A 26105-nucleotide genomic window follows, 5' to 3' on the forward strand; every position below is an offset into this window, starting at 1 on the left:
ATGACACCTCCAGCGCATCACCTTCCCCCCCCCCCCCCCCCCCCCCAAAAGCGAATCGCTCTTACCTCCTGGGGGTGCAAAGAGCAGTTGTACAGCTGTCAGCTCCACCGGTTCCCTGCCCTGGAACAGGAAATAATGTCAGGGAGCAGGGAACCAACGGAGCCAACAGCTGCATGGCTGCTCCCTGCACCCCCTTGCAGCATGCACCCAGGATGGACCGCCCCCACCACCCCGCCCTTGGTACACCACTGCCCCCTCCCCTTATTTCAAAGTATTTAATGCAGTGATATTCACTCCCAGTCCTTGAGGACCACTTTTTCTGGATATCCTTAATGAACATGGCATGCAAATCTCTCTTATGCATATTCATTATGGATATCTCAAAAACCTGGCCTGTTGACACTCCTTAAGGACTAGGAATGAAAACCAAGGATTTAATGCAAATTCAAGATGTGAGTTATGGGAAAATGGAAGGAAGCTATAGAACATGCAAATCCCCTTTCCTGTGTTTTGAAGCTCCTAAAACCTCACAGACAATATTTGGACTGCCACCAATTCCTAAGACCAGTTCATTAACAAGGTCAATTAGACAGCTGCTGTGTTTCTGAATTGGAATGTTACTGAGCCTGGCAAGCAAAGGGCCATAAACACTGATGCTACTCAGCTACCTTGGTGCCATGTGTAACCTTCAAGATGATACATGAAGGGATATTCTGTATCATGTAAGGCTCTCAGCTTGAAACTGCCTGGCAGAATCACACACTGGACCCTGAGCTGCCAGAGTCCACAGTGGGAGCTCAGCTGCTGGATGCCAACATTCAAGACTTAAAGAGCAGATGAAGAAAGATCAGAGCTTGAGTGTAAAAAGAAAACCTAGAGAGCCATCACCATAACATCACGGATTCCCTGGTTCTGTGGTGAAAACTATCAAGTCCCAGAAACATGCCAGACATTATATTCTAACCGGGTATGGTAAACTCATTTCCTTCTTACACCATGAAACAGATTTGCATGCGTTGGAGACCCGGTGTATGCAAATCTCTCCCATGCGTACTCATTGTGGTAGCCCTGAAAACCCATTTAGGGAAACAATGACTAACGCATGCCAGCATTCCCTTCCAAGCTCTGCATCTTCTCTTGCTCGATCAACCTAACCAGCTCTTCTACAAACTTCATCTCTGAAGCCACCTGTTTGGCTAGTGCCTCATAGCGGTTCTCCAGCCGGCCAAAGCGCCCTCTTTAGCCATTGGCAGATAGCAGCGTGCTCTTCATCTCCTCCTGGGTCTGCTGCTTGAGAGATTCTGTTTTCTGCAGCTCCTGACTGATCTGCCTCAAGTCCTGACCAATGCTCTCATTCTCTTCCTTGTACCAGGACTCCTTTTCTTCATAGATCGAAAGCAGAGCTTCAATGTCCTCCCGAAAGGACCGCTTGTTTTTTTCCAGCTCCCGTAGACTCTCTTCTGCTGCGCCAATCTCCTCCATGACTTTGGAGAATCTCTCAAAGTTAACATAGGTATTGTTGGGGGGCATGCTGGAGTGAGATTTGATGGTGTACTCCTTCAGGCGTGTTGTCTTCAGACGTCGGCGCTCCGGCTTCTTGCCTTTATCCTCGTTCCGGACATTCCTCCTCTTAATTGCCTGCAAGGAATTCAGAAATAGGAATAGCTCAGTGGTACGACACTTCTGAGAAAACAACCTTGGTGCATTAAGAGAAAACAAAAAAAATAAATACATAAAAATAACCTCAGTATCAATGCAAAGAAGCTTTTCAACAGCACTGGACCGAATAAATTTTATATCAGTTTGTAGTTTTACCTTAATCCATGGATGCTCCAGACTTTGGTCTATGGTCATCCGTTTTCTGTAACAACAAAGTGGACCAGCATTAAACAAAAAGTGTCCATCACCATAACTCCTCCCAGTGTCCACTTCAGTTTCCTATTATAGAGGAGAAGATGGACTAAGGGGCCTGGACCAAAGAAAGTGGGAAGGGGGAGGCTGTGATCTATAATTAATAAAAAAGAAATGAAAAGACTAACTCAGGCATCTCCAAACCAAGTGTCTATCACCTCTCCTTTTTAATATATATACAGTGCACTCCATTTAAGTGCACATCGGATAAGCGCATGCTCTGTTTAACTGCATGCCATACTTCGGTCCCGTTTTAGGCGCCATCAATTTCTACGGGGACAAACTTCGGTTTAGCGCACCACTGATAAGTGCAAGATTCGCTTATATGCATGGTTTAAGACCGCTCCTCTGCAGGAAAGACTCCGCATAAGCACACGCATGGAATATGGAAGCCGATTGGCACCTGACAAAGGGGCAGTAAATTTGAAATCTCGTTGGTTAGCTGCCACAGGCAGAATAAGCGAAAGAAAGTTGTTAGAGTGTACACTGGAGTTGTCGTCGTCATCATCTCGCAACCATAAGACTAACAGTGGCTGAACGAATAGAAGTTTTTAAAAAATTAGAAAACAAAGTCAAGCATCTATTGCTAAAGAATATGGTGTCAATACCAGTCAAATTTCACGTATCTTGAAGCAGAAAGACTGGCAAAACAATACAAATCCACACAGGAAACGTAAACGGGCGGGAAAAGTTGAGGATGTAGAAGATGCTCTTGTTCGGTGGTTTTCTCAAGTCATGAGCAGACAGTTTCCTGTCAGTGGTCCACTGCTTATGGAGAAAGCTAATCAGCTAGCTGAAAGTCTTGGACTAACTGAATTCAAAGCCACTGTTGGATGGTTGGAAAGATGGAAGGAGAGGAACAACATAAAATTCAAGAAACAGCATGGTGAAAAACAAGACGCTGATGACTTTTGGTGCTGAAAATTGGGTTGTTTCAGTTCTTCCTACCATCTTGAACGAGTTTGCACCTCGTGACACTTTCAATGCTGACAAAAATGGTCTCTACTGGCGAGCAATTCCTGATGGAACACTTGCATTCAAACAAGCCAAAACTACCGGAAGTAAAACGTCGAAAGACCGACTGACGATCCTCCTTTGCTGCAATATGGATGGGAGTGAGAAGTTGGAACCACTCATCACTGGAAAGAGCAAACAGCCCCGTTGCTTCAAGAAAGTTAAGTGACTTCCTGTGTCATACGAGGCTAATGCAAATTCATGGATGACTGGGGAAATTTGGAAGCAGTGGCTAAAGAAGTTAGACACTAGAATGCGGGCACAAAAGCGTCAGATTTTGTTGCTTTGTGATAATTGTGCTGCACACAGTGATGATGTCAGGCTGTCTAACGTCAAGGTGGCCTTCCTGCCACCAAACACTACCTCTCTGATCCAACCTATGGATCAGGGCATAATAGCCAATTTCAGAAAACATTATCGGGCTCTTGTGCTACGTCATCTGATGAGCGTTATGGATGACCAGACTGGCAAGGATAAACGTGCTGTTGAACTGGCTCGTAATCTTTCACTGTTGGATTCCCTACATATGCAGAAAGAAGCCTGGAATCATGTCACACAGGCAACCATTGTGAACTGCTACAAATGGGCAAGCTTTGTTAAGGATGTGGCGAGGGAGGAAACAGATGCAGCTGTTGCAAACGCGTCAGATGAACAGGCTATTGACATCCCAGCTGGTGTTACTGAAGAGTTTCATCACTACGTAGCTGTTGATTACAATCTACAAAAAACAGCTGACGACAGCACTGATGTCGAGATATGCGCCTACATGCAGGCAACGGCTGATGATAAAACAGATGATAAAATGAGCAGCGAGGCAAATGCTGACGAAATTCAACAACCTCCTGTCACATTTGCAAGAGCGTTGCAGAGTCTCTGGATGTCAGTGCTATGACAGTTTTTACCGGCTGGCAGACGTAGTCTATGGAACTCACAGACCCAATAGTGTACAAAGGACTATGACTCATTACTTCAAGTAAGCCTAACGTCAGTTAACGGAGACTGTATACTGTACGTATAATAATAAACAGTACTGTACATGTGTTTATCAGATGTCAAGCTTCTTTGGGTCACAACGGTTAAGTGCACGTTCCGGTTAACTGCATGTATTTCTTTGGTCCCACACCCTTGCACTTAAGCAGACTGCACTGTATATATTTTTTAATTTTGAGAAGTCTTTATTGAAAACCAAAAGGCAGGAGTCATTACAAAGCAACCAAAATATATAAGCAAAACAAAATCACATCTCAACAAGAGAAACATATGCAAGAAGATAGAAATAACAGCCCCAGCCAAGGGTAGCAAATGTGTAAACACTAGAACTTCTAAACATTTTTCCATTTTCAAAAATAAGAATTTCACCCCCAACCCACCCCAAGCAATAGAAAGGTCAGCTTAGAAGGGTACAAGCAAAACTCCGAACCCAACAATAAAACTGAACAACACATCAGGAAAGGTTCCCAAATGCCTCCCACTTAGCTAGAGTATGGTGACAAACAGCTAGAAGGCATTCCATGTCAAAGATACACCAAAGTTTGTTAAACCAGTTCACCAAGGACAGAACAGTCCACTGTTCCCAGCTAGAGTAACCCAGGCAGCACTCAAAGCATACAGGATATCACAGAGGAATGTTCATTCAAAAACTACTCAAATTATTCAGTAACTACAAAAAAAACCTAAGGGGGTCTTTTACTAAAACAGCTCGAGTTATCTGCAGCAGGGCCCATAGGAATAAAATGGGCCTTGCTGCACATGACTCAAGTTAAGCTTTAGTAAAAGACCCGCTAATTGAATGAAAAATGTGCTTAACAAGATAATAAAAATTTAAATTTGTGAAAAAGGAGAAAAAGACCTCATAAATTGTCTGCAACTATTAAGCAGACTTTTATCTATAATAGAAGGTTATGGTCTCAACAGACTTTCACATAATCATTGGTCAAAAAACCTCCATACCCTAACTAATGAAACTTTATTTAATTAAATCATTTTTTTCTATTTGTTTTTTCATAAAATTATCTCAGTAAATCCCAACGGGTGGTGTATTTATGCTGAGCAAGCTTGAGCAACAAAATGACTACCACAACACAAACACACCCCACTTCCCCTGAAGAAGCCTTATGGTGAAATGGGAAACCTGCTGGGATTTACTGAGATAAGTGCTGGACATTTAGTATGCTCTGCCAATTTTATAAAAAAAACACAGAGAAAAAAATGATTTAATTAAATAAAGTTTCATTAGGTAAGATAGGGAGGTTTTTTGACCGATGATTATGTGAAAGTCTGTTGAGACCATAATCTTCTATTATAGATAAAAGTCCACAGACAATTTATGAGGTCTTGTCCTCCTTTTTCCAAAATTTAAAATTTATTATCTTGTTAAGCACATTTTTCATTCAATTAGGTTTTTTGTAGCACTCATATCGTGACAGACCACAAGAGACTGAGATCACTTAAGGGCCAGTGGCTTCTTGGGATGTTTTGAATAATCCTTTTTACTATTAGACATTGTCTAGACTTTTGTTTTTGTCACCTTTACGTGTTTCATTTGTTTGTGAAACTGCAAAGGCCCCCGTTCTTCTGTTCATATTGCCGAAACAAAATGTACACCAGGGACCACCAGATGGGACTCTGGAGTTGGAGCTGAACCACTCTTCAAAATGCCCTGGCCTTCACACATGTCCATCAAAAATGGCTCACTGTGCCAGATTCCCCACAACTCCTCCAACATAAAGAGGAAGTGCCAGTATAATATGCTGAAAATGCATAGGGATAAGATACCATCTAGACATAATTTTGACCGCATTTTCTTTAAATGGCATTGAAACAGATACCTTAAGCAACCCCTTTTGTAAAGGCTTCCACTCATCATCCCCAAGAGGTATCACCAGCTCACGCTGACAACTCTGGCAGTGTAAAGTATAAGGGCACATAAGAGATCATAAATACCAGTAGAGGAAAGTAATCAGGCCAAGTGTACCCCGGGAATCTAATATAATCATTTGTAGCATCAACGTTCTACGGCTGGCTGGTTGGGTTCATAACATCCTGACGTCAGCAAGCCTCCAGCGTTCCATTCACTCTCACTGTCTCGCCCTCGCGTAAAGACGAAATGACGTCGGAGGAGGGCGGAAAAGTGAAAGGGAAGGGAACGCTGGAGGTGAGCTGACATCAGGATGTTACCAACACAAGGCAAGCAAGTGAAGGCAACAGAACGTAGGAGGGGAGGGGACTCGAGCCCAACCTGCCTGCAGGGAATGCTGGATGGGAGGGCAGGGCATAGGACAATCGCAGGACATGGAGGGGAGGACAGAATCGTGAGACATCGAGGTGAGGGGAGGGCCGGGCAGGAGAATCGATGAACATGGGTGGGAGGAGAGGAAAGAATAGCGGGACACGGATGGGAGGGCAGGGCAGAGGAGAATCGCTGAGGAGGGCTGAATTGCGGGACACTGATGGGAGGGGCAGGGCACAGGACAATCGTTGGACATGGAGGGGAGGACAGAATCGCAGGACATAGAGGGGAGGGCAGGGCAGAGGAGAATCGATGGACACGGATGGGAGGAGAGAATCACGCGACACGGATGGGAGGGCAGGGCAGAGGAGAATTGCTGCACAGAGGGGAGGACAGGGGAGAGAGGAGAAATCGCTTCGCCGAGAGCCTTAAAAACATAATCACCATTACAAGATAGCCTTGCTAGTGCCCGTTTCATTTTTTTGAGAAATGGGCCTTTTTTACTAGTCTTCACATAAATCCGATGTTTAGAGCTGTCTGGATTTGTACATCAGTCAGCTTTGTATATATAACATTCCCTTATCTATGATCTAGTAGGGCAATTAGCTAGCTTGTGTCTTCTTGGTTTTCTCACAGACCATAGAAAGGCTTGCTTAGCCCTAGTAATGGGCCATAAACTTTAACAAGCGTCTGTTTGTTTCAAACAGGCTCTGAACGTAACACAGGAACATTTTCAGTGAAGGACAAGTATGAGTGATAAGTATTCGAGGGAAGGAGGTTACAAAGGGCAAGTGATATTTGAGAAAAATACCAAAGAAACAGAATTATGTGACGGTGACCTTAGAGATCAGAGTTGAAGAATACCAGATAAGTAAGAGAGAAAATATAAGGCATTAAGTGATTGACCCCTCAGGGGTCTGTGCTAGGACCGCTGCTTTTTAATATATTTATAAGTGATTTAGAGATGGGAGTAACTAGCGAGGTAATTAAATTTGCTGATGACACAAAGTTATTCAAAGTTGTTAAATCGCGACAGGATTGTGAAAAATTACAAGAGGACCTTACGAGACTGGGAGACTGGGCGGCTAAATGGCAGATGACGTTTAATGTGAGCAAGTGCAAGGTGATGCATGTGGAAAAAAAGAACCCGAATTATAGATACGTCATGCAAGGTTCCACGTTAGGAGTTACGGACCAAGAAAGGGATCTGGGTGTCGTCGTCGATAATATACTGAAACCTTCTGCTCAGTGTGCTGCTGCGACTAGGAAAGTGAATAGAATGTTGGGTATTATTAGGAAAGGTATGGAAAACAGGTGTGAGGATGTTATAATGCCGTTGTATCGCTCCATGGTGCGACCGCACCTTGAGTATTATGTTCAATTCTGGTCGCCGCATCTCAAGAAAGATATAGTAGAATTGGAAAAGGTGCAGCGAAGGGCGACTAAAATGATAGCGGGGATGGGACGACTTCCCTATGAAGAAAGATTAAGGAGGCTAGGGCTAGTCAACTTGGAGAAGAGACAGCTGAGGGGAGACATGATAGAGGTATATAAAATAATGAGTGGAGTGGAACAGGTGGATGTGAAGCGTCTGTTCACGCTTTCCAAAAATACTAGGACTAGGGGGCATGCAATGAAACTACAGTGTAGTAAATTTAAAACAAATCAGAGAAAATGTTTCTTCACCCAACGTATAATTAAACTCTGGAATTCGTTGCCGGAGAAAGTGGTGAAGGCGGTTAGCTTAGCAGAGTTTAAAAAGGGGTTGGACGGTTTCCTAAAGGACAAGTCCATAATCCGCTACTAAATGGACTTGGGAAACATCCACAATTCCAGGAATAACATGTATAGAATGTTTGTACGTTTGGGAAGCTTGCCAGGTGCCCTTGGCCTGGATTGGCCGCTGTCGTGGACAGGATGCTGGGCTCGATGGACCCTTGGTCTTTTCCCAGTATGGCATTACTTATGTAAAATTGGGCTTCAGTAATCTGACAAGCACATTTTGTGGTAGTCAGGTTTTGTTAAGCTTCCAAAGGAAACATACACAGAGAGAGAGATTTATTTTCCTTATACTGATATAAATAAGAATTCAATTTTCTGTAATACTGGGATAAAAGAAATGTTATTGTAACCCTTTATTTACTCTAATAAATTTTAGCATTATTATAAGAGAGACAAACTGAACTCTAAAGTGTTTTTCCTTTGAAAGAAGGGCTTGCTTTTTTTAGTCTCTTCTGTTCAACTCCCCCCCTTAGAGGCAAGAAGGGAGTGCCCTATATACACCTCCTAGAGCACCCACGATCGAGGGCAAAGAGAGGAAACAGAGCTGCTGAGTACAGGCCAACAGTTCATGGGATAAAATCTGATAGTCCTCTGTCAAAGAGGCAAATGAAAGCAAAGCGTCATCATCAAACAGTTGACCCCAAGTAGATAAACCTTGGGAAAGCCATTGAGTAAAGGGGCCAAGAACGAGACCCAGAGGGAACAAGGGATTAAAAGCTAAAGGGGCGAGATGGGATAGAACCCAATCAGGGTTAGAGAACAAACTATCCTAATAGTAAAAGGTAGTGGAAATAGAGCGACAAAGATCTCCAGGGAGTTGGTGATATTAGAAATCTCAGGAGACAGGAGCCCACAAATACCTATTCCAAATGCTTATGAGGTTGCGCCTGAAACCATTCCAGTGCTGCATGTGCCTGAGCTGCTCTATAATACCAGAAAACACTGGGAACCCCCAAACCTCCTTTTCTCTTATCTCTATAAAGAATGGAGCGGGGAAGACGCTGTCTTTTATTGTGCCAAATGAAACGAGCAGCAGGTCCTGCAAACTAGAGAGAAACCCCCAAGACAATCGAAGGGAAGAACTTGTTACAGGTGCAACAAATAGGGCAGAATAATCATCTTGACCGTGGCTATACGACCAAACAATGATGATAACTCAAACCTATCCCAACGCTCCAGATCTCGATACAAGGAGGGGTAATTAGCTGAAAACAAGTCCGCGTAAGAAGGAGTCTGAAGAACACCCAAGTACCAAAGCCCTCGCGGGATCCATCAGAAGGGAAAGTAAGACTGACGAGAGTCCAGAACCACTCGGGGCAAGTTAACATTTAAAGCTTTAGTTTTGTTCATGTTGATCTTGAAACCAAAAACCGCCAAGTAGTATGCGCCAGCAAAAGATTAGGAAAGGAGATCAAGGGCTGGGTTAATTTTTTTTCTTTTTAACCGTGGGCCAGATTAGCATTTGGGTCTGCTGCTTTTTACCCACCAATGACATGCACTTGGCCAAGATCCCAATGTGACCCTGACTGCAGTGAATTTACGTCAGAGTTAAACTGAGAGGTGGCTAAAAGATAGCAATATTATAATCCTAATGCACTAAGTCAGAAGTGTAAAGTATTGGAGGAGTGGCTTCAGGAATGTTTAAGGATTTGCTACATACTGACCAGCTCTCCCTCCCATTAAGGCCCAATTTGTGTAATCTGGGAATTAAAATGGACTTACGCATAATCTTTAAGGTTTAGATAGCACTGCATCTAGTTAAGCAGTTAAAAAATATCCCTAGTCTTGTAACTCTGTACTGTATGTATGCATGCATTACTGTAATGTTTTGTATATGGGTTTGCCAGGAAGGGTCATTAGACATTTACAGATTCCACTTCAGCTCAGACTGTTATGAGAGGAAAGTTACAACCTTTGTCAGTGGAATTGCAAAAGCTTCACATTAAAGAACAAATTAAAGTTCAAGATATTGATGTTTTTTTTAATTCTACAAAAGTAAAAAGCCAGTTACTTGGTGGATTGATTATAGTGGAATTTTAAGATCTCTTCAGGGAAATCACTGATTTCTTCTAATCAGGCTATTCATAGGGTTAGGTCTCTGTGCTATGAAAAAGCCTCCCTCTGGATGAATGTCAGGAAACGGCTGGTAAAAGTGTTTTTCCCTACTGAGGTGGAGTAAGGTCACCCTGAGAGGTGGAGGCAATGAGGATTTGCTGATGAGTCGATAGACATGATTACTGGAAATCTGGTATTATCGCAGACCACTTCAGACAGCTGTGCCAGTGACACAATATAAAAAGTTTATAAATGAATGGCATGAAAGAAGATTGGATAAGATAGAGAGGTTAACTCTCCCCACACTCTCAGACCATCATGAATCCCACTGTTGACACCACTGGAGATTGCCTGGCAAAAGAAAAAAGCCCACAGATGTTTTTCCATCCATCTTGATCTATTTTCTTTATTTTTTTGAGGACGAAGATTGTAATTTCTAGTTTTTCCTTTGTTTATTGTTAATGTATTATACATTGTTTCTTTATTTCTTCTTATCTTACTGAATGGAGATACTGAGTTGTAAACTTGATAAATAATAAAATAATAATATTTAAAAAAAAGACCGCAGATGAAAAAAGACCTCTCTTGACCTACCAGTACCCATCAATGTTATTGTCCCACAATAAATAAAACCTGGTATGACAGTGTGTTTTTTATGTAATGGTAAAGTTCCTACTTTGGGTCTTTGACCAGCAATCGACGAATGAAGTCCTTGGCCAGTTCGCTGGTGCTACTGAAATACTCCTCATCAAAGTCATAGTTCACACCTGAAATGTTGGTCAGTGTTTCTTGCTTTGTCTCCCCAAGGAATGGAGAGGCACCACTTAAGCTGCAACAACAGAACATATATCCACATTTTGTGAGATAACCCTAGGATGACGCACTTAAATCTAAATGCGTTAATTATAGTCATACGTACAGAATGTATGTGATCACCCCAATGCTCCTGCGAGAAAACAGAGAGAGGTATTAAGTCATGAGGATCTCTGTCAAATCCTTTCACTTCAGAGGATGCCAGTTAATTTCAAAGAGGTAAATTTATTTTCACTCTCAGTCTCAAGTGCAACTCTCCTCTTTTCTTACAAATGCAAAGAGGGAGGCTTCCTGTTTCATTCTGAAGTCCACGACCATACAGTGAAGAAACATACAACACACACAGACAAGGCTCTGTGGAAGCTTTCCTGCCCAGTGCACATTAAGGAGGCAGGATGAAGTCAGGAAATGCTTTCAGTCAGTTCACTTATAAAAAAAACATTCACACAGTGCAGCTGCTATACACAAAAACCCACAACACACCCCATTCCGGTATAAAAGCACACCAGGTTTACCGAGTAAAAAATGCTCAGTCACATCTCAACTCCCAGACTAGATCAACTGTTCTATCCTGTACCCAACCATTTGTTAATTATTCTAACAGTCAGGAAGGGCTTTGAATTAGCCTGGAGAGCTGCAGAGCATGCAGCTCAAAAGAAAAACCACTACTTAGGGTTATATCCAACAGCTCCAATTTTCCATGTGCATAATTTTTTATTTGCAGAGACTGAATAAAAAAAAACAAGTCAAACAAAATTCTTTACACATAAACTCTTAAAAAGGCCCACGGTCCTGACCTGTTCAATTATTTACTCCATCAGTACACACCCCTATGCTTGGGCATCCTATTACTCACCACATGTCAGCCTCCAGGCCCAATGGTTCATAGTTCACGATTTCAGGGGCTTGAATAAAATCAGGGGGGAAAAAAATAACAACAGAGTGAGTGATCTTAGGGGCTGTTGAAAACACTAGCTAGGAAATCAGTGTTTCACTTATAAAGGTTAACCTAAAGATGTTGCCAAACGGACCCCCCCCCCCCCCCCCCACACACACACACCACCACCATTTTCTACAGTACTTCCTAGCAGTCTAGAGTTGGGTGATCAGATATTTTAACATTTTAAATGCCAGAAAAACATTGCAAGAACCAAGGAATTGCTCTCTGTACTTTGTTTGGATTGTTTCACGGTTCCTTTTTTTCTTTCTTCTTTTCTGAATAAGTGTCCGGGAATTCTGGCTCCCAGAATATTTTCACCCCCAAGAACAAAAGTACTAAGGCTCCTCAAGGTGGAGATCCTGTTACTGCAGAGAGTGACTTCTGAATTTCCACCCCTCCACAAGTGAAGACAAAGAGGCACCATCAATACGTACAAATAGAGCCACGAGACATTGGTACAAGGGCGCTGAGCTACTAAACCTCCAAAGTGGTTCTGTTGCTGGAAGAAGTACTACAGCTTTGGTTTATACTGGTACTGTACCAAGTGCTCATGATGGAGGAGACAAAAGGAATGGATAAAGGATCTCGTTGCACTCCAAATCCAAGAACCATCATCTTCTGACTGCATTTAATGTGAAAATATAGGGGAACAGCTCCATCATGTAGGTATCTGTTTGTGGATTGAGCTTTCTCTGTTTGCATTAGGAATGGAGGTTTAAAAGACTGAGGGCCAGATGCACAAAGCTTACCGCGCTATTAACATTTGCTTTAGACTGGTTCTAGTCAGTCTAAACCAAACATTTACGTAGCTAGTAATGTACAAAGGGGGTTTCAGTGGCTCTAACGTGTGCCGTTAGCAGCCACAGAGAACCCCATGCAAATGTATTACAACGAGCTCATTAGTATTCTAATGAGCTTATTCATAGCCTAATCTGTATTCCAAGGGATGCAGAGCTCCAGAGTAGCCCTAATTTAATAAGCAAATTTTACAACTGCTCTGGAGCTGTCAGAGAGGAGAGAAGCACAAGCAGGAAGCTATAACAAGCTGCCTGCTTGTGCTTCCTACCTCTCACTTCCCAGCACCCCCCCCCCCCCTGAATTTTTTTTTTTAAATTTCTCTGGTGGTCCAATAGACCAAACCCCTTCCCCTGCGCAGGCACACACCCCTCCCCTCCCACACTCAACCCACATCCCCACCCCTCCCCTCCCACACTCAACCCACATCCCCACCCCTCCCTGTACCTTTACAACAAGTTGGAGGCAGGAGGGCAGGAGCAACAGTCCTCCCTCCTGCCTGCCCAGAACAAAATGATGGTGCCCCGGCCCTGCCCAGGCTAAACACCATACAAGGGAAAAAACTCCTTATATGGTGTTTAGCTCTGCCCAGTGCATCCCAGAATGCACTGGGCAGGGCCTGGGCACCACCAATTTATTACGGGCTGGCCCGAGGCAGGAGCCATTGCTCCTGCCTCCACCTTGTTGTAAAGGTACAGGGAGGGGAAGAGGTTCTGTCCATTGGACAACCATGGAAACTTAAAAAAAAAAAAAAGGTTTATGGGGTCACGGGGGGGGGGGGGGGGGGAGTCATGGTCCACTGTAAAAAAAGATTGGGGAGGTCAGGGTCCACTGGACCACCAGGGTAAATTAAAAACAAGTGTCAGATCGGGGAGGTCCAGTGCATCAGAGATGTCAAATGGATCTGACAGCAGTGTCAAATCCACTTGACAGCTCAAACTCGCAAACAGCGAGGATGCACAAAGGGGGATCCATGCAGCTCATTTGCACGGGATCCCCTTTGTGCATCGCTGGCTGTTAGCGAGTCGTTAAATTTTAGCAGGGCCTGATACAACAGATCAAAAAGTGCAGACAAAGCACACTGGAAGTGAATGCTAAATCAGAAAGAAGAACTTGGAGTTCAGCACCAACAGTACCAACAGAGGTCCCTAGAGGTTTAAAGAAATAAAATTCAGTTTTGCTTTTGGACAGGTTGTATTTCTCCTAAGCCCACTCCCCAATTCACAAGAATATAATTAGTGCCACGCTGGATCAACAGCAGTCAATTCAGATCGCCTAGAACAGGAGTAGGCAACCATGGCCCTCAAGGGCCACAACCCAGTTGAGTTTTCAAGACTTATACAATAAATAAAGCAATACATGCAAATCAATTAGATCTCCTACATATTCATTGTGGAAATCTTGAAAAACTGACTGGGGTGTCCACTCCTGACTTAGGAAGGAGGGGAAAGATCTCAACAGGGGAGATCACTCCCTGTTGCTTGCTCTAAGAGTAAGAGGTAGCAAACCCCAATCTACAGGGTTAATTGTTAACCCACCTGTCCTCTGGAAGCTTATCCATAACACTCTATCTTCCAGGCAAGGCTAATGCATACCTACAAACTCAGGAGTCCCAAAGATATTCTTGAATTCATTCCCTGCTTCGATCTTGTGAGCGATGCCGAAGTCAATGAGTTTAATGCGGGGGCTGGGGGAATTCTTGTCCAACAACATGATATTCTCTGGCTGGGGAGAGACGGAGAAGGTACTTGGTCATTAACAGGTAGAGCTCTTATCAAGCTGCTTTAATACTAAGCTCTCTCAGCTTTAGTTCCTAGTATATAGGATTAAAAAGAAAAACAAAGTCAAAAACATGCAACCCTCACCCTTTTGACAAGTTCTTCCTTCAAACCTGAGAGCTTTGCAAATATCAACTTGAGTTTTTCTCTGTAGTTTACCTCTCCAGTGAGGCCTCTTGGCATCAGGCTTTTCTGAGCCTAACAGCTTCTTTTTGTTCTTTTGATCTTCTAGTTCCATCAGAACTGGCCCCAGTTACAACTAGCTAAAGCTTTTATTCCTCATCTTCACTAATTTTTCCCTAGCAAAAAAAAAAAAAAGAGGTGCCAGTACTCACATGCCAGGCTGTCCTTAAGGAAACGCTTCCCAAACTGTGGATTATAACCATGGACGGGGACTACAAAAGGCACATCATGATGACATGCTTTGGTGGAGTCATGGCTGGAAAAGGTTTGAGGAGCACTGCTTAAAGGTAGGGCCAGCATTAAGGGGTGGCAAACAGGGCAATTGTCCTGGGCCCCCATACCATAGGGGGTCCCAAACCTGCCTCAAGCTAAAGGAGGCATAGGCTGAAGGCAAGCTTTTGGGGCCCCTTCCCCAGGCCCCTGAATGTCTAGCATCAGCCCTGCTTAAAGGGCAAGGTGACCACTGAAGGACCCACCCCTACAATAACCACTCCCCCTGCAAACAGTTACAGAGGCTATGTAAAGGCAACATTGCAAAAAGTCTACAGCACACAGCTTGTTGGAAAAAGAGAACATGCCAGAGGGCAACAAATCCCTACAGATATTGCATGCTCACAAAATACCTCGATTTGGGTGATATATACAAAATATGGATACAACTTTACCAAATACAGAATAATGACCACATACTAGAAAGAGAAATGTGCAGATAAAACTATACTGGAAAAAAAGCCAGACTCTACCTGCTTTACAACAGCACTGGAAAAACAAACAGAAATGCATTTCTGCAAAAATACACAATATCAAAGCTGCTGCACATTCATATTTCCAAAGCTGGCATGTTCAGAACACTATACCAAAAAATATTTTCATTTTTCTACCCTTATTTTCTGGAGGGTTCAGCCTGTAGCCTAGGTCTGGGAGTTATGTGCTAGCTGTAGCATGCACCTCCTCAGATTGGCTGAAGATGCTGCTACTGCTCCCATGGGAGGCTGTGTGTGTATCTGTATTATACTTTAAAGACCACGAGTCAATCTTAGCAGGCAATAGAAAAGGTGTCAGTACTCAGAATCACCAATTACCCCCTGAAAATAAGCCCAAGTACTCAGTATCACCGAGTGCCCCCTGAAAATAAAAACAACTCTGCTCATGTTTAATCCTTTCCCCTTCCAGTCCAGCCCAGCTATTCCAATAGTCTTTGACCAGTGGAACTAGAACATGAGCCCTGCACCTTTAGTCTGGCCAATTGTTGGCACATCTCCTCATCTACTTTGAAGGCCACCTTTACAACATCCCCAACCAGATTTCTCTCACAGCTGCCCTATCTGACTTTCACAGCAAAACTTTCAGGCCTAGTGCTCCCAACAAGCACTTGCATCTGCTTTGTTTTTACCCACATCAGTTCCCACACAGATGCCAAGATTAAACCAACCTTCTGCCACTCAGAACCAGACGCCACCATTTACATTTCTCTGACCACTAGGTGGCACACTCACCACCTAACCCATTTACCCTAAAAGCTGGAAACAGGCCTTGCATAGGCTATGACAACAATACAATAATTATGGATTAATGTGTTGTGTAACTTAGGCAGCCTGGTGTAAATTACCCTGCCAATTTGTGAAGACTTTGCAGGTCACTATGGGGCTCATTTTCAAAGTACTCGGGGGGGGGGGGGGGGGGGGGGGGGCAGATGCACTAAACTTAACGAGCGATTAACGAGCAAGTAGCAAACCCTGGCATGAACAAGGCTTCTCCGAGCCATTTTCCGATCATGGTAGCAGCTAACGAAAACGGAATGCAGATGATCCAAAGGCTATTATAATGAGCTGCACTACCGTTTTCCGATCCCCTTACAGTGGAAAACCTAATGGGAGGTCTACACCTCTCGTTGGGGCAAAGGAAAGAATCGGAAGAAAAAAAATGTCATCAGGGACATCCTTTTTGGACGTCCTTCACCTGTAAAAACCCCCCACTCCAAAGACGTTCTTTTTGGATGTCCTTCACTTAATAATAATAACAACCTACTCCAAAAAGACATCCTTTTTGGACGTCCTTCACTCAAAACAACAACACAAAAAGGACATCATACTTCTTAATTAAATTTAAGGAAAAAAAAAAACAATCGGGGGAAAAAAAACATCCAAGTGCTCGTCCGGGACATCCTTTATGGATGTCCTTCACTCAAAACAAAACAAATAAAAAAAAGAACGTCGTACTTCTTCATTTTTACTCTCGCTCTTCTGTTTTAAATCTTCGAGACATTTTTCCCTTCCTCATCGGCAGCTGAAGAGAGGGCTAATGGACGATTGTGAGGCCCCCCCCCCCCCAAGGCCTCTCAGCCAATCACAGCGTGTTTAGCTGACACCAGTGACAGCTAAACGCGCTGTGATTGGCTGAGACCTGAGGCGGGGCATAATCCAGCACCCATGAAGAAAAGCCCGTCCTGCTCGTCAGGGATGCCCTTTTTTGGTTCAGTGAAGGATGTCCATGTTAGGCACTTTAGAAGGACGTCCCTGACGAGTAGGACAGGCTTTTCTTCAAGGTGCTTGATTATGCCCCTCCTCCAGGTCTCTCTCAGCCAATCACAGTGCGTTTAGCTGTCACTGGTGTCAGCTAAATGCACTGTGATTAGCTGAGAGGCCGTGGTGGGGCCTCACAATCGTCCATTAGCCCTCTCTTCAGCTGCCGATGAGGAAGGGAAAAATGTCTCAAAGGAAGATTTAAAACAGAAGAGCGAGAGTAAAAATTAAGAAGCACGACGTCCTTTTTTTTTTGTCAGAGACGTGCTTTTTTTGTTTTTTAGTGAAAGACGTCCATAAAGGACGTCCTTGGCATGCACAGAGCAGCCAGCATAACGCTTGGCTGCTCTGCGCATGCTCAACTGGCCGACTGGTTTCCGAGGAAATGGAGAATGCAAGTGAGCTACAACGAGCAGCTCATTTGCATTCCATTTCCTTGATGCATGGCCGTTCCCTACTGATTCGCTATGGAATCAGTAAGGGAACGGCTCTTCCGAGGACTTTAGTGCATCTAGCCCTTAGACTTACAAAGTTCCATAGGTTACTATGGAACTCTGTATGTCTAAGTGCTTTGAAAATACACCTCCATGCGTCCTTATTAAATATTAGAAGCAGAAGGGCAGAATCACTTATAGACTGAAGCTGTGGACATTTACGTCTGCTCAGAACCAGATGTAAATGTTTGCACATATTTTATAAACTCATATAAACTGCGATTCCACCCACACTTTGCACCTGATCATGCCTGCACACGATTCCACCCACACTTTGCACCTGATCATGCCTGCACATGGGTCATATAAAAAGTACATATCTTCTCATCACCACGCATTTCATAAAAGGTCCTTATGTGTGAAACATTCTTTTAGAAATTGCCCCCATACTGCAAAATGCATAGGACATACAGTTCTGTGATGGTCCCATGAGCACAACATGGGGATGGGAGGCAGGGGAGAAGTCAAAGGGACCCCACACAGAACCTCACCTTCAGATCGAAGTGTGCTATGCGTTTTGAGTGGAGATATTGCACCCCATCTAGAATTTGCTTGAGAAACTGGGTGGCTTCCTCCTCAGTGAGAGATTCTTTCTCTGCTAGGAAGTCAAAGAGCTCTCCGCCGGACACCAGCTCCAGGATCAGCACCACATCTGTCTTGTTCTCAAAGATGTCGTGCAGCGTGATAATGTTAGGATGCTGGATCTCCCGCAGGATGTCTACCTCCCGTTCAATCTCCTCCCGGCTCACACCCCGTCGGCTGGAGGACAAGCGTCGTTTCTTGATGAACTTAGCTGCATACTCCACATTGGTTCTCTTCTCACGGCACTTCCTCACAATGGCAAACTGTCCACTAAGAAAACAAAAGGAAAAACTTTTAAGAGTCAAATAAAAAGAATTGTTTCTTATCAGCAACTTCCCAGCATTGGCCTGGCACTTTTACAAGGCCTCTCCCACTTACCTGCAATGAGACATATGTTCCACGGTAATCTCTTTTTACCTCATTAACTTTTCCACTTGAAAAGGCTGAATAAGGCCAAAAGGCTCATTTTCAGCATGAGAATCCCTTTGCGCCATCAGTGCAAGCATGGACTAGATACAAGTTTGCAAAGATGGCTCTGCAGCAGTAGTAGCCTCTATCTGCTAATTGGGACCCAAACCAGTGAGTCGGCTCACACATAGGCACCAGACACAGTATCAACATAAACAAGTTTTAAATAAAGCTCATGCCAGCCTGGCTGGGGTGACTCCACCTTTTACTAGAGAAGCTTAGGTTCATTCCTGAACTATGGTAGATCATAGGATGCCGTTTCCTATTGCTAATTACAAGGAGGAAAAAATAAGAATAATAATTAAAAAAAAGGATGCAAGCCCAACTATGCAAAGCATGAAGCTTGGAACTGCACTACAGGATCCCTGAGGGGTAAAGCTATCTGAAGCAATTTGAGAGAGCACAGATTGTGATGAATTAGCTTTTTCCTCAGTCTGGAAATCTGCAAGCTGCCGGCTGGTTTACATTTTTACACTATGACATCACCATTACTAGCCCCAAAGACAGACAGTGAGGCCTACATTGCCATATAAGGCTCCTGGTTCCAAAGAGGGGGGAAAAGTTATGAACAGACCTTTAAAAATGAAATGTTTACTGAGCACGATTCAACTTGCCCAACTAAATTCACAGCTCGGCCATTTTCCAAATCCTCAATTTCATTACATCACTGGTTTGCTACTGCTTCCATGCTGGATCCCTGTCTTGCTACTGCAGAGTTTCTTTTCCCCACACTCATTCTTTCATTCTTAAAATGTCAAGGCCAGCTACTCCAGAATACCTCCTACTTCAGCAAAAAAAATATAAAATTTATATATATAAAAATCTTATCAAAGATCTGAGGAGGACCACTCAAAATGCAAGATGCTAAGAAGCAATAAATACATGTTCTGAATCTCTGTATTTTCCCAGGGAAAGTCTTCAACTTCCAATCTTGAGCTGCAGTTTTGGGTCAGAGACTGTTGTTGTGTTTCTCTGTAAGTCATGGCCGTTTGTCAAAGCAGACTAATGTGCACAGACTTGGAGAGGGACCTTGCAGTGGCAGTGTCTGGGGATCTCAAAGTGGTGAAACAATGTGACAAGGTGGTGGTCAAAGCCAGGATGGCTAGGCTGCATAGAGAGGCATAACCAGCAGAAGAAAGCAGTATTAATATCCATGTATAAATCAATAGTGAGGCCCCACCTGGAGAACTGTGATACGTTTTAGAGGTTGTATCTCAATAAGGACATAAAAAGGACTTGAAGCAGTTCAGAGGAAGGTGACAAAAATGATATGGATGTGTGCCAAAAGCTGTATGAGAAGAGACTTGAAGAAATGAATATGTATACCCCAGAGGAAAGAAGTGACAGAGAGATACAATACAGATGTTTAAATACTTGAAAGGTATTAATATATCTTTTTCAGAGATGAGGAAGCAGTAAAACTAGAGAACGTTGACAGAGGTTCCAAGGTAGTTGAATTAGGACGAACATCAGGAAATACTTTTGCACAGAGAGGGAGGTGGATGCCCTCCAAGTGGAGGTGGTGAGGACAAAAATAACGCGTGTGATGAACACAGAGTATGCCCATATAGAAAGAGGTTGAAATTAAAGTAAAACTTAAAAGGGCCGTCACACTTTAAAAAAGGGCACAGATGTGTGCAGGTACAATGGCCACCACCTTGGATAGACCATATAGGTCTTTATCTGGCATCTATGGGGCTCATTTTCAAAAGAGAAAAACGTCTAAAAAGTGGCAGCAAATTGGTATTTTTAAAACCCATTTTCCAGAAGTTTTTCTATGCAGTTCATCTGCAGTGTGTCCAAATCTGAAGGGGGCGGGATTTTGACGTTCCTAAGACCTGGATGTTTTTCAGCCATAATGGAACAAAACGAAAACGTCCAGGACTAAAACTAAGATGTTTTGAGCTAGACCTGTTTTTTTGTTTGTTTGTTTGTTTTAATTTTATAATTTTAACTTACATTTCCAAGAATAATCTTGTATAAGAAGTGTTATAGCTTCACAAATGTCAAAGAAATATTTATACACTATAATCAACAGTATTAAGTAACAGCACTTAAGTCCTCATTATATAGATTCCAAGATTAAGGTGGAGAAAACAGGAACAAAAAAAAAAGAGAAAAATCAAAGCAATCTAGCATATAGCAAGGCTAGTACAAAACAATTTTCATTTAACTCCAATAGCATTTTTTGAAGCCACGAATGCGGACAGTTGACTCGGATCCATAAACACATATTTAAGGGAATTATAGTTCACAATACATTTGCATGGGAATTTTAAGTAAAAAGTTCCTCCTAGATGTAAAACGGCTGGTTTTAGCAAGAGGAATTGTTTCCTCTTTCTTTGGGTGTCCCTTGCAACATCAGGGAACAATAATACTTTATGTCCCAAGAATAACTTCTCTTTGTGTCGAAAGAAAAGTCTGAAAATCCACTGCTTATCCGGTAGCAGGGCTACGGCTGCAACCAATGTTGCTGTCGTTGTCTGCTCTGTAATTGATGTTTCAAGAAAATCTGTTATATTCAAAGGTGATTGTTGTATTTGCGTAACTTTCTCTTTTTGTGGAATATAATAAGACTGAGTAAATGGAGGATAATTAGATTCCAGTATTTCCAGTATCTCTTTCATGTATCTTTTTAACATATCTAGTGGACTAATCATATTCATCATTGGAAAATTTACAAATCTAAGATTGTGTCTACGCATATAATTATCATATATCTCCCCCTTATTCCTAAGGTTCGATACATCTTTAAGAATAGTAGCTTGAATATTTTCAACCTTAGACACCTCTTTTTCTATTGTTTCACAACGTTTTTCAAGAGTCTTTATATCTAAAGAATTTTTCTCCACTTTCTTATCAGTCTCTACTGATTTCTGTAACATAAGATTTGTTTGCTTAAAAAAGGCTTGGGACATCTGAGCCATTAAGTCCCACAATGAGTTCAGGGTTACCTCTGCTGGTTTTACTAACGTTCCAGGAGGTAGTCCAAACAATGTATCCAAGATCTGACCTGATTCCGTGGCGTCCCCAACCTCAGAAAAACTCGGACTGCTACTTTCTGAGGGTAAAATCTGACCCTCCGACTCCCTCGCCAGTTGTTCTGACTGAGCTTCACTCAGAGAGGTTTCCCCTTCACACTCCGGTACGGGGCCTCCCGATTCCAGGGAGGGGGAGCTTGTCCGCTGAGGCTGCGGGGGCGGAGTTCTTTCGTTGGGGCTCAGAGTGACTTCAAGACCTAGAGACGCCATAATGCCCTCCTTAGCCACAGCACCTCCTAAGGTATCGCTCCCAACTTGTGCGTTTTGACCCACAGGCTGCGCGAATCTGTCCATCGGACCGATAGAAGAAGAGGTAGGCGTCAGGGGAGCTCGGACCGAGGCTTTCCCTCTCCATTTCGGCATAATTATTTTCAGGAAAAAACATGGTCTGCAGCGTTGCTATATGCGTGCAGTCATCTTGGAATCAGGATACCGGCAGACCCCCCAAAGATGTAAAAAAAAACAGTACATACCAGCCTCAAATGTTATGGCCAGTCCTATTAAAAGCAGTAAGCAGATCCCTGGAGCAGTCTAGCGGTTGGTGCAGAGCACTATGGAGAAGGGGACCCGGGCCCATACTTCACTCTGTTACACTTGTGGTGGAAAGCGTGAACCCTCCAAAACTCACCAAAAAAAAACTTATTGTACCCACATACAGGTGACACCTGCAGTAATAAGGATTACTGGGTTTTGGAGGGTTCACTACACAACATAAGGGAGCAACGGTAAGATGTCTACCTGGTAGCTTTTAGGTGAAGTCCACTGCAGTGCCCCCTAGGGTGTGCCACTGCTCTGCTGGGATATCTGTGTGGCAAGTCCACGAATAATGCTGGCTCCTCCTACATCCCAATGGCTTGATTTTGAACGTTTTTCACTTGGGACTTTTTTTTTTTTTTCCCCAGAAATGGACCAAAAAGATAAACACACAGAGCAGAAAAACATCTAGCAAGTGGCCATTTAAAAAAAAAAAAAGATGGATGTTTTGCTGTTTTGAAAATTGCTATATTTGCTATTCTGATTCTGGACATTTTGATCAAACTGTCCAAAGTCAGACTTAGACATCATATTGAAAATGCCCCTCTATGTATCTTGCAGTATTTGGTAAAATGGTTATATTATTGTTGTGCTATTACTCGTCCCCCCCACCACCACCACCTGACCCCAGCCGTTGGTGACAGTTTTTGGTTTTATTTGTACCGTTGAACACAATTTTTTGCCTGTTCATCACCATGATGTATTCTGAATGGTGGTATATGAAATTGGTGTAAATATAAATATATAAAATGGTACATTTTCAATTATGACAATAACAAATTATCAAACAGCCTGCAGTATAGGAGAAAAACAATCCACAATAACTTAGTTACCTAAACAATTTTGCCATGAAACAATTTACCTCACCTGTAGTCTTGTGACCCCTAACACAAGAGAACACTTCTTTTCTCCATCTATACTTCTTCCCTTGGTACTCTGATTTCATCCCATGGTTTTCAGTATCATCTTTATGCTGATGACGCCAAGATCTACCTCTCCACACCACAAATCTCAGCCAAACTCCAGGCCAAAGTATCAGCCTGCCTGTCTAACATTGCTGCCTGGATGTCTCACCACCATCTGAAACTAAACATGACCAAGACTGAGCTTCTTATCTTTCCCCCTAAACCAACCTCTCCTTATCCCCCATTCTCTATTTCTGTGGATAACACTCTCATCCTTCCTGTCTCATCAGCTCGTAACCTTGGGGTCATCTTCGACTGCTCCCTCTCCTTCTCTGAACATATTCAGCAGACTGCTAAAACCTGTCGTTTCTTTCTATATAATATCAGCAAAATTCGCCCTTTCCTTTCTGAGCACACTACCAGAACCCTCATCCACACTCTTATCACCTCTCACTTAGACAATTGCAACTTGCTTCTCACAGGTCTCCCACTAAGCCATCTCTCTCCAATCTGTTCAAAATTCTGCTGCACGACTAATATTCCACCAGTGTCGTTATGCTCATATTAGCCCTCTCCTCAAGTCACTTCACTGGCTTCCTATCCATTTCCACATACAGTTCAAACTCCTCTTATTGACCTATAAGTGCATTCACTCTGCAGCTCCTCAGTACCTCTCCGCTCTCATCTCTCCCTACACTCCTCCCCGGGAACTCCGTTCACTGGGTAAATCTCTCTTATCTGCACCCTTCTCCTCCACCGCTAACTCCAGACTCCGTTCCTTTTATCTTGCTGCACCATATGCCTGAAATAGACTTCCTGAGCCGGTACGTCAAGCTCCATCTCTGGCCGTCTTCAAATCTAAGCTAAAAACCCACCTTTTTGATGCTGCTTTTAACTCCTAACCCTTACTCACGTGCTCAAAACCCTTATTTTATCATCCTCACTTTAATATTCCCTTATCTCTTGTTTGTCCTGTTTGTCTGTCCTAATTAGATTGTAAGCTCTGTCGAGCAGGGACTGTCTCTTCATGTTCCAGTGTACAGAGCTGCATACGTCTAGTAGCGCTATAGAAATGATAAGTAGTAGTTCATCTGTGTGAATGTATGTCCAAGGAACCTGGCACAGTTTTGCTGCTCCCTAACTTGGCATTGAAAACTCCACATGATGCATAATTAATAGATAAAAAAACAAACGTCTCAAATAATATAGCGCAGCTCCTGGAAGGAAATATTTTAGCTCTGAACTTACATCCTACTGCATTGTGGTATTAGTAGTTCCTGATTCTACCCTATTGACATCAGTGCTGCAGATCCCACCATGCACCACAGAAATCCAGGACTGGTCTTTCCCTCAAGAACTGGGTAACTTGGCAACACTGTTGATGTTTTGTTAAAAATTACACTCAAAGTCAATCTATAAAAAACAGAACCAGCTCATAATACATCATCCTCTTCCAAACTTTATCAAAGGACGATGGAACTGCAAATTGTACCTCAGCCCACAATCCTTCCCTGCACCCTCTTTACTACCCACCCACATACATACTGCGTTTTACTTACCTGCCCAGCTCCTCTCCCATCTCATAGTGCTCCTCCACATTGCCCTGCTTGAAGGACGTCATTGCTCCCAATGTCAATAAACCAAAGAATTCCTGAACACTTCAAATGCCCTCAAAGGGTTACACTGGATTTAAAGCAGAAAAAAAAAGCCCCCAGTAATATTATTCACAAAATAGAGAAAGCAGAAAGCAACTGCAGCTGAACAGACACTGAGCTGGTATCAAGTTATACAATTTCACCATCAACTCCAATCTGTACTGATAAGTAAGAAAGGGTAGCAATGTGACAGTACAAAAGAATCTAGGGACAAAGGGAAGTATCCTCCCAATCTCAGTCTGGAGCTGGGGAGTAGGAAAAGGGTCTCCTCCCTCCCTCAGGCTGAAGATGGATAATGGGGAACAGTCTCCTTCCTTCATGCTGGAAGTTAGCGATGGAGGAAAGAGAAATGTCTTCTACTCTCAGACCCGAGCTGTGGAGTGGAAAGAAGTCTCGCTTCCGGCTTCCTCAAGGTGTGGGAGTTAAGGATGGAGGAGGTCTCGGGCTGGAAATAGCAGGGGGGGGGGGGGTCCCTCAAGCAGGGGATTTAGAGGTGTGATGGAGGGAAGAGGAGGATCCCTCAGGCCCGGCCGGGAATTAGGAGGTAGAAGAGGGTCCCTCAATCGTAGAATTTAGGAGACAGTTCCTTCTCTCAGGGTGGGGGTTTAAGAATGGGGAAAGTCTCAAAGGCAGGGGACCGAGGTGGTGGGTGTCTCTCTCCAACCCCCTTTAAATGGATCTAGAGATGCCAGTCTCTTTCCCCAGCAGATGGTACTTACCGGCTGAAGCCTTCCCTCCTTCCTCACCGCTTCCTGCCACATTCGTCCGCACAGTACATACACAAACCGGCTCAGTCAGCCCGCTGACGTCACCATGTGTGTATTCACGCTGCCTACAAACAAGATCAAGAAGACAAGACCATCCCAGTGATGTCATTACGCTCGTACACGTTTTGATAAATCCGCGCGCACTTTTCCTCTCCAGGAAGTGTCCATCCAAAGAGGCTGGATGAAACAGGAGACGAAGTGACGTCAAACGTTGAAGCCAATTAGGATAGAGTCTGTTTCCCCCTTCCCCACGCAGCCGTCATCCCTCCACGTACACTCAAAACAAAGCAAGTAAGCCCATGAGCTGCTGCATCCAAGTTGTCGTTCTTTATTGCTGGTAGTATTTTTATTAAATCTCACTATATTTTCAAATATGCCGGCTTGTGCAGTATACGGATCTACACAGAGGAAGTATAATAACGGAATAACTTTTCATAGGTAGAGTAGTAATTTGTTATAAATCGTAATCAGTGTGTCATTTGGAGGGACTGGTTATAGGGACACCCTAGCACATGTTATATTCGTGCAAAAAAAATTCTCCTGGTAAAGGGCCACTAAGACAGACATCATGTTATGAGAATCCGGTCCTCAACATTCAGAGTTTCTATTTATTTAATTATTTATGACATTTATAGCC

The 26105-nt window shown here is 43.3% G+C and overlaps 1 protein-coding gene across 1 annotated transcript; it reads right to left on the reverse strand.

The window, feature by feature from the left end:
• Positions 1 to 213: 213 nt before the first annotated feature.
• On the reverse strand, positions 214 to 25599 carry DAPK3 (death associated protein kinase 3). Its single transcript, XM_030219392.1, has 9 exons — positions 25421 to 25599; positions 24606 to 24729; positions 18008 to 18368; positions 14135 to 14264; positions 11661 to 11709; positions 10911 to 10937; positions 10668 to 10820; positions 1816 to 1861; positions 214 to 1638 (listed from the first exon to the last, which is right to left on the reverse strand). Exons 2-9 carry the CDS (start codon positions 24665 to 24667, stop codon positions 1240 to 1242), a joined length of 1227 nt encoding a protein of 408 aa, XP_030075252.1. The 5' UTR covers positions 24668 to 24729; positions 25421 to 25599; the 3' UTR covers positions 214 to 1239.
• Between the last annotated feature and the right edge of the window lie 506 nt (positions 25600 to 26105).

This window comes from Microcaecilia unicolor, chromosome 11 (assembly GCF_901765095.1).
Source record: "Microcaecilia unicolor chromosome 11, aMicUni1.1, whole genome shotgun sequence".
NCBI classification, from domain to species: Eukaryota; Metazoa; Chordata; class Amphibia; order Gymnophiona; family Siphonopidae; genus Microcaecilia; species Microcaecilia unicolor.

Coding starts and splice junctions, on each gene's coding strand:
- DAPK3 (XM_030219392.1), bottom strand. CDS start 24,667: ATGACGTCCTTCAAGCAGGGCAATGTGGAGGAGCACTATGAGATGGGA. Junction 18,369..24,605: donor ATGGGAGAGGAGCTGGGCAG/GTAAGTAAAACG, acceptor TTGTTTTCTTAG/TGGACAGTTTGCCATTGTGA. Junction 11,710..14,134: donor TGGGACTCCTGAGTTTGTAG/GTATGCATTAGC, acceptor ATTTTATTCAAG/CCCCTGAAATCGTGAACTAT.